This window comes from Ylistrum balloti, unplaced genomic scaffold (genome assembly GCF_031769215.1).
Source record: "Ylistrum balloti isolate Yb309-2 unplaced genomic scaffold, AGI_CSIRO_Ybal_v1 Utg369634, whole genome shotgun sequence".
In the NCBI taxonomy this organism is placed as follows: domain Eukaryota; kingdom Metazoa; phylum Mollusca; class Bivalvia; order Pectinida; family Pectinidae; genus Ylistrum; species Ylistrum balloti.
Genome location: NW_026781898.1, coordinates 327,199 through 336,292, shown reverse-complemented (window position 1 = coordinate 336,292; position 9,094 = coordinate 327,199). Strand labels below are relative to the sequence as shown.

The 9,094-nt window shown below is 39.6% G+C and overlaps 1 protein-coding gene across 1 annotated transcript; it reads right to left on the bottom strand.

Annotated features, from left to right (window-relative positions):
- Window positions 1-3,963: 3,963 nt before the first annotated feature.
- On the bottom strand, window positions 3,964-4,851 carry LOC132552742 (uncharacterized). Its single transcript, XM_060216943.1, has 2 exons — window positions 4,261-4,851; window positions 3,964-3,987 (listed from the first exon to the last, which is right to left on the bottom strand). The coding sequence occupies exons 1-2, from the start codon at window positions 4,849-4,851 to the stop codon at window positions 3,964-3,966; spliced, it is 615 nt and encodes a 204-aa protein (XP_060072926.1).
- Window positions 4,852-9,094: the final 4,243 nt, after the last annotated feature.

The window sequence follows — 9,094 nt, the reverse complement described above, 5'->3', positions numbered from 1 at the left end:
CCGGGTATGTTATAAAGTCCTATCAACAGTTACGTCAGTACGACAGTCTGTAGTACCCTAGCTGTTAGAACGAATGTCATTACCTTTCTCTCAAACCATATATACACATTTATGTCACTTACAAATGCGTCGAGATAATAACAGGGACAAACAAATCGAGACAAACTGTCATATCGATTATCACACAACACGCCTGTTAACTCTGGACAATTCTTTGACTCAAAGTAGACAATTCTTAGATCACCATTGAATGATTCGGAATAATCTTTAGCTTGATAATGTTAACAAAATAAAAGGTCTTATAACACAACTGGTAGAAAATGTGAGTGTGATGTTTCAATGACTACACTGTCACCTTCATCTTATAACACAACTGGTAGAAAATGTGAGTGTGATGTTTCAATGACTACACGGTCACCTTCATCTTATAACACAACCAGTAGAAAATGTGAGTGTGATGTTTCAATGACTACACGGTCACCTTCATCTTATAACACAACTGGCAGAAAATGTGATTGTGATGTTTCAATGACTACACGGTCACCTTCATCTTATAACACAACCAGTAGAAGATGTGGATGTTTCAATGACTACACGGTCACCTTCATCTTAAAACACAACCAGTAGAAGATGTGGATGTTTCAATGACTACACGGTCACCTTCATCTTATAACACACAGTAGAAGATGTGGATGTTTCAATGACTACACGGTCACCTTCATCTTATAACACAACCAGTAGAAGATGTGGATGTTTCAATGACTACACGGTCACCTTCATCTTATAACACAACCAGTAGAAAATGTGAGTGTGATGAAAATGTGAGTGTGATGTTTCAATGACTACACGGTCACCTTCATCTTATAACACAACCAGTAGAAGATGTGGATGTTTCAATGACTACACGGTCACCTTCATCTTAAAACACAACCAGTAGAAGATGTGGATGTTTCAATGACTACACGGTCACCTTCATCTTATAACACAACCAGTAGAAGATGTGGATGTTTCAATGACTACACGGTCACCTTCATCTTATAACACAACCAGTAGAAGATGTGGATGTTTCAATGACTACACGGTCACCTTCATCTTATAACACAACCAGTAGAAGATGTGGATGTTTCAATGACTACACTGTCACCTTCATCTTATAACACAACCAGTAGAAGATGTGAGTGTGATGTTTCAATGACTACACTGACAAATGACCAGTGTGAAGCTTACAAGACTTATGTAGTGCACGAGATGGTAACGAACCAACTGACTGTACTCCATACCTATGCACACTAAGGTAGAAAATAGTGTGATGAGATGGTAAAAAAAATTATAGAAAAAGTACACAAGATGGTAACAATGTGTTGTAGTCGATTCGGTTATTCGGAACCAATGCCCTATTCGTCTTTGTTCAATACTGGCCCGCTGCAGGGTATCCTAATTTACACCCAGAGTTCCGGACCTTATTACCCATCTTCCGGTTCCTCCTTTAGTTCTAGACCTCATCGTCCGTCTTCCGGTTCCTCTTTGGTTTAAAGCACCCGGAACACTCAAAGTTTCAAACCTAATCATCCTTCCCCGGCTTCCTGCTTGAGTTTCAGACCTCAGGTTCCTCCTTGGATTCAAGATTTCATCACCCGTTCTTCACTTCCTCCTAGGTTTCCTGAGACCTCATCACCCGTCCTCTGGTGTCTACTTGGTTTCCTGAGACCTCGTCACCAGTCCTCTGGTGTCTACTTGGTTTCCTGAGACCTCGTCATCCGTCCTCTGGTGTCTACTTTGTTTCCTGAGACCTCGTCACCCGTCCTCTGGTGTCTACTTGGGTTCCTGAGACCTCGTCACCCGTCCTCTGGTGTCTACTTGGGTTCCTGAGACCTCGTCACCCGTCTTCTGGTGTCTACTTGGGTTCCTGAGACCTCATCACCCGTCCTCTGGTGTCTACCCGTCCTACGGTTCCTCCTTGGGTTTTACACCTCATTATCTGTCCTCCATTTCATCTATGGGCTCAACACTTCATCACCCGACTTCCGGTAACTCCATGGGTTCCAGATCTCATGACCCGTCCTCCAGTTCCTTCATCCTCAATATTTCATCACCCGTCTTCCAGTTCTCATTGGGTTCAATACCAAATCAAACGTCCTCTGCTTCCTCGCTGGTCTCCACAACTTATCGCCAGTCGTCCTCTGGTTCCTTCCTGGTCTCCACACCTTATCGTCAGTCGTCCTCTGGTTCCCCCTGGTATCCACACCTTATCGCCAGTCGTCCGGTTCCTCCCTGGTCTCAACACCTTTTCGCCAGCCGTCCTCTGGTTCCTCCCTGGTCTCACCACCTTATCGTCAGTCGTCCGGTTCCTCCCTGGTCTCCACGCCTTATCGCCAGTCGTCCGGTTCCTCCCTGGTCTCAACACCTTTTCGCCAGCCGTCCTCTGGTTCCTCCCTGGTCTCCACACCTTATCGCCAGTCGTCCTCTGGTTCCTCCCTGGTCTCCACACCTTATCGCCAGTCGTCCGGTTCCTCCCTGGTCTCCACACCTTATCGCCAGTCGTCCGGTTCCTCCCTGGTCTCACCACCTTATCGCCAGTCGTCCTCTGGTTCCTCGCTGGTCTCCACACCTTATCGTCAGTCGTCCGGTTCCTCCCTGGTCTCCACACCTTATCGCCAGTCGTCCGGTTCCTCCCTGGTCTCAACACCTTATCGCCAGTCGTCCTCTGGTTCCTCCCTGGTCTCCACACCTTATCGCCAGTCATCCTCTGGTTCCTCCCTGGTCTCCACACCTTATCGCCAGTCGTCCTCTGGTTCCTCCCTGGTCTCCACACCATATCGCAAGTCGTCCGGTTCCTCCCTGGTCTCCACGCCTTATCGCAAGTCGTCCGGTTCCTCCCTGGTCTCCACACCTTATCGCCAGTCATCCTCTGGTTCCTCCCTGGTCTCCACACCTTATCGCCAGTCGTCCTCTGGTTCCTCCCTGGTCTCCACACCTTATCGCCAGTCGTCCGGTTCCTCTTTAGTTATAACGTAATAATTCATTGAAAATATTTATCTTCAAAGATTTATTTAAAAGCTGGTTGCCGCTTGGGTATATTTCTTTCAGTCTTCTGATTGAATCCATCTGCCACTTACTATATAACTGGTTTTTATAGTCTACCTTTAAAAATTTAATCCTCCTGCACGCCTTTGCAGGTTCTCACTAAAATTAATCTAAAAACCTGTTTCGGGCAATCGCAATAAATCAACGCAATTTGTAGGAGTTTATGCCGATGAAACAGTCATAAATAATAATACATACACGTTTTTGTATTTATTTTTATGTCAGAATAACGAATCATCAGATATTTGTAACAAAAGAAACCCCAGGGAACACCCTCTATAACAAGTACGATAAACATGGACATACAAAAGTAACACCAGGGAACACATACAAGAATAAACCAATGAAAATATTTGTAACTTTTTTTAAAAATCTATATAAACAAACTTATGTACATAAATCCTCGCTTTTTCTCCTTGTGATTGTATACGTCGTGTTATGATATCTATATAAAGGATAACGATAATATAGCCCAGAGCACTCAATTCAAACTGCTATATTTTACAGAGTCATTCAGATCTTATTATTTTGTTAACTCACAGTAAAACGAATCGCTGGTGATGATTTGCAACGGAGAAAATAAATAGCAAAACAGCAGTGACATGAAACAATTGAGAAACATACAACGGCAACAGCAGGTGTAACATCACCGGTTCATCAATATTTCATTAGCTTTTCACTAACATTTATGAATTTGTTTAAAAATAAATCCCAGGAATAAAGAGCAGCTTAAACTGACACATGCAAACCGCACGCCTCCACGACATGGTCATTGTTACCGGGAACATACAAACCAGATGAGAAACACGTTTCATAATTTTTTAAAAAGATTTGATCGTTCATCCTTCCAAAGGGTTACTGTGGACACTGGTCACTGCTTCAGTCGTGATTAAGTTTAGCTGGCTGAAAGAGAATAAAATATATAATGTATTGTAAGAAGCAGAAGCTGACCATTATCATACAAATACACACGTATCCTAATAAAACATTGAAAATAGGAAAAAAGCTATTACTATCAATTTCATTTATAATGTTGTTAAATTTCAGAACAAAGCTATCGTTGTCTGGAATTTTATATCGTAGATTAAGTCAAATAAAAAGGGGACGCATACATAAAGATCCGGAAAAGATTCCACTTTTTAAAACAACACAAATTTTCAAAGCAAATTATGTTACCTTCCACACAGGAAACCGCACAAATACAGGTTCGTACACCTCCAGCGGACCCTCTGTGAACTCGTCCGAATAATGTAGTATTTCTGGTACCACTCCACTCTTCTCACTTCCGGTTTCTGGCAGTTTATTTGTTGTTGACTGTTTGTCGTTGTTATTTTCTGATTCAGCACCATTTTTATCAGTTTCACGAGGATTTGATTCTGCTTCTACAATGACTTCACGTGCTTCCTTTTCAACACCATTTCCGTTTTCTGTCTCGTCCACCTTTTTAACTTTGCCTGTGGATTTTTTAATTTTAGCACGTTTACTCCTGGCATTCTCGCGTTCTATTTTTACTTTAAGAAAGTCGTATACACCTTTTGGGTTTCGATGCTTAAATTCAAAACTGTTTATATTACTTTCGGTGCTGAGTTTCCACTGACTCCTGGTGCTATGGCTGCCATAATTTCTCTGTGTAAAATCCTTTTTTATAGTGACCTTGACCTCCCTTGGTGGGGGAGTTTCCTCCCTTAACTCCTCGTGTGGGCCATGGAAAAGCGGGTTCAAAGCTAGCTCTAGATTTAACTTCCTCGCGAAAAACTCACTAGCCATTTCGGCTCGTTTACTAAGGACTCAGTTCACATCAAACTCAGTTTCTCCATAAGAAAATTTCAGAAAGAAACACAACTAACTGAGGAGTGTTTTTCTTGCTGTCACGTTCATTTCCAGTTTCGACGTTCTTGTACACATATATACAGTTCCTTTACCCAGATTGATTCAATCAAATTATGTATACATTGATGTATATAAATGGTTCATGGTATCTGATTATTCTCGCGGATTATACCGTCGTACGTAAAGGTCGTCTGCTTTTCCATGTCTGTGTCGTGATTTGTTTAATATACGAGATGTTTGACTTGTGAATATATTCGCCGACATTAAAACGTCTCAATCGTGGAGTCTTGTAAGAGTGAAATCAATAAGGATTAATAATCTTTTTTAAAAATCTACTGGCAAAAATTGTCAAGTTGTCCTGTTCATAGCTGCTAATGGATATTCTTAAAACAACATTTTGGCTTATATCGACCACACATTATTCTATCACCTTCCTGTTACAGAATTACTCGTCCTGTGGATTTTTCTGTTGATACGTTGGTTTGTTCTCTATTGGCAACAAAATTACCTCGTGTTAGCCGAATGTAACAATATATTTATATATATATATTACATAAAAACAATAACAATAGACTTCCACACGACCTTGATGACGATGGCGCTTCCGTTCTCCACCCTATCTCCAAGTGAATATTTTATGTTTCATCATTCTTTGTCATTAATCCACAAAGCCAGTCACAGGTATACTAGAAGGGTGTTTTTAAATCGATACATAATCAACGCATATCCTGAAGAACAATATAATCTAATAAACTTATTAAAAAAAACTCGACACTTCAGATATACATTTACGATGGAAAAACTACCAAACGGAATATAAAAGACTAAAATGAAATTCCAAACCCGTTCTTCCAACTCCAGCCAGTTCCAGTTGTAAATATTCCGTCAAGTATGGCAGACAACACTTAGCAGCTTAATTCTAGCCTATCGTCACCTAGACGAAGGTATCCGGATATATATAATTCACCGCCATTGTCTTAAGACATTAGATATACCTATTGTGTTGTATGACGTCGCTTCATCGCGTGCGATCTATATCGGTCACGTTGCTATTGTTTTCGGGCTGTTGTATGTGAGACCCTGGTTTGTCGCTCCGATAGCTTTATTTTTCACAGACAATAACCGCTATCAGTGTTATGTTATCAGGGCCTCAATACCACTCAACCTGTACCACGATTTATATCCGATGGCAACACTTTATTTGGTATCAAATATTATTTCTATACATGAAAATTAGAAAAAAAAATCAAGGTCTGTCTAAGCTCAACGTTCACAAATGAAAGTATAATGATATCATCCTAATTATAATATCATAGCAAAGTCAAAATACATAATTTTGTTGTCTTTAACTGTTGTTTATCATGATAAGACAAGTAATCCCATACAGGGGAAATCTTATATACAAGGGAGATCACTCTATGTCAATAACAGCTCGGAAAACTACGATTTCGATATACTTTACTGTGTATACGAGGGCTGACTGATGAGTTGTGAGCCTCATATTTAAGGGTTTGACTTATGGCTGACATATTGCATTATTTTTCAACACAATCGCTTTCAATATACGATATACTTCTGCCAGCGATGCCACTTTTAAAGAAGTCTTTTTCTTGACCATTCAGAAAGTCCTCACTGCATGTATGACATCATCATTTGACCGAAAGTGAGCATTGAAAATTGCCTTTTTTAATTTTGGAAATACAGATGTAGATGAAAGTCTGATGTAGAGAGATAAGGCGAATAAGACGGGTGTTCAATCAATTCAAAACTGACACCATAATCTTTCCAGCTGATGGAACCATATTTGCCTTCTTTGGCGGGGATGAACCAGGGTGCTTACATGGTTTAGACTGTGCTAGACCTATCTTATGGGTCACTGCTACATTTCGACATAAACTTACCACCAGTCTTCGGGTATGCAGCCTTAAATACCCAAGGAATACGCGTCATAAAGAACAATATCGAGAAGATTGTAAAAAAACACAATAGAAATCACATTTCATTGTTAATTTAGAACTAGATACATTAAAGCCAAATAATGAATTAGACTGCAACATACAGCTGATTCTTGGAGGCTGTTGAGGAAAGTTTAAACAGATCGAACAAAATATTGAAATATAGATACGCATATGAAGTAGCACTATCCCCATAATTCATCAAGTTTCGTGATTCTGTAATCTAGATTTTATACAGAATCTAGACTGAGTTGTTCCCCTTTGATCAAAACTGGTTTTAAAGTCTTTCTTGTGGAAGTCCGGAAGATTGATATTCGCCTTTCACAACATGGACATTGCTCATACTATGTAGAAAAAATTCTATAACCAAAATACAGATGTGAAAACTCATTTGTACTCATTTTTACGTAAAGAAAAACAATTTCTGAATAAAAGCGCTAGGACAGTATTGTCATCATAACACATATCAGCACAGTTGATAATGCAATTTGAAAACTAATTTGATCAATCATTTCATCATTACAGTATATTATGTGATTACGTGCGTGAAATAGTTTGGAAAGGAAATGATTTGTAACAAATTCTACTGGAGTAAATAGCCTTGAATAGTTTTCCTTACTTTCCCTTTAAAAATTCCGGCATGAAACCTCATTATGACTTGTTGATATGTATATCAAGGTTGTGGCATATTTACCGAATGACATGTATAGTCAAGGCTGTGGCATGTTTACCGATTGACATGTATAGTCAAGGCTGTGGCATGTTTACCGATTGACATGTATAGTCAAGGCTGTGGCAAGTTTACCGATTGACATGTATAGTCAAGGCTGTGGCATGTATAGTCAAGGCTGTGGCATGTTTACCGATTGATATGTATAGTCAAGGCTGTGGCATGTTTACCGATTGACATGTATAGTCAAGGCTGTAGCATGTTTACCGATTGACATGTATAGTCAAGGCTGTGGCATGTTTACCGATTGATATGTATATCAAGGTTGTGGCATGTTTACCGATTGACATGTATAGTCAAGGCTGTGGCATGTTTACCGATTGACATGTATAGTCAAGGCTGTGGCATGTTTACCGATTGACATGTATAGTCTAGGCTGTGGCATGTATAGTCAAGGCTGTGGCATGTTTACCGATTGACATGTATAGTCAAGGCTGTGGCATGTATAGTCAAGGCTGTGGCATGTTTACCGATTGATATGTATAGTCAAGGTTGTGGCATGTTTACCGATTGACATGTACATTCAAGGCTCTGGCATGTTTACCGATTGAAATGTATATCAAGGTTGTGGCATGTTTACCGATTGACATGTATAGTCAAGACTGTGGCATGTTTACCGATTGATATGTATAGTCGCTGTGATTTCTAAGGTGAAGTTGGCACTTGCTGTCCACGGATACCAGCAGATCTTGGCGAAACATAAAAATATAAAAAAAAAGATACTGGGTTTTATGTAACATTATGGATCCACTGTACTCATTTAGTGATTTTCTTTTCTATTTTTGATTTGTTTTTGTGTCCCTCCATATCAATGGTATCATATGCTTGTAATAAACAGTAAATAATTAAAACTAGGGTTTTAATGCCCTTCGTTGTTACAGAATGTATAAGTTGAAATAAGTGAATTCCGTATATAATCCATCTCCCAGTCGAAGTATACCAAACCGAGAGACGTACAGAACTCAGATATGTGATATTTACGTCTCTGTCAAACCATAGCAAAAGGAACTAGTTCTGTTCTGCCCTTTTAAATACTTTACCGTATATATATAAGGGAGACTACTCAAAGTTGAACCATCCCTGTATGTGTCTAAGCCGACGATTGTTCTAATGGTTTACTAGTTTATCATCGCAAGCTTTTAATGAATAGATGATCAGACGTAGTATGTATTTACTAATTTTCAAGATACGGTTTTTTTATCGGAATGCGTACGTGTACATACGTGATTTTATCAAATCATAATACATGTATGTTAAGCATTAAATTAAAAAATCAAGCTCCATATATTGGCAAGTTGACAAAACTTTATGACGGGAAAAGTATCGTAAATTAGAGAAATTTTTAATGCCGTTGTGAAAGTTTTGGTAAACTAGATGGCGCCCTTCATCTTGACGAGCCGGATGAGGTATGTCAGCTGTCCAACCTTTGTGCTTTTCTGTCAGCCGTCTGGTTTCACTTCCGTCCGTAATAATCAGAAAGAAACAACTTGTTTTT

Bases quoted from the DNA above. Each gene is read 5' to 3' on its own strand.
- LOC132552742 (XM_060216943.1), bottom strand. From the start codon at position 4,851: ATGGCTAGTGAGTTTTTCGCGAGGAAGTTAAATCTAGAGCTAGCTTTG. The intron at 3,988-4,260 runs GTAACATAATTT...ATTCTCTTTCAG, and splicing joins TGCGGTTTCCTGTGTGGAAG to CCAGCTAAACTTAATCACGA.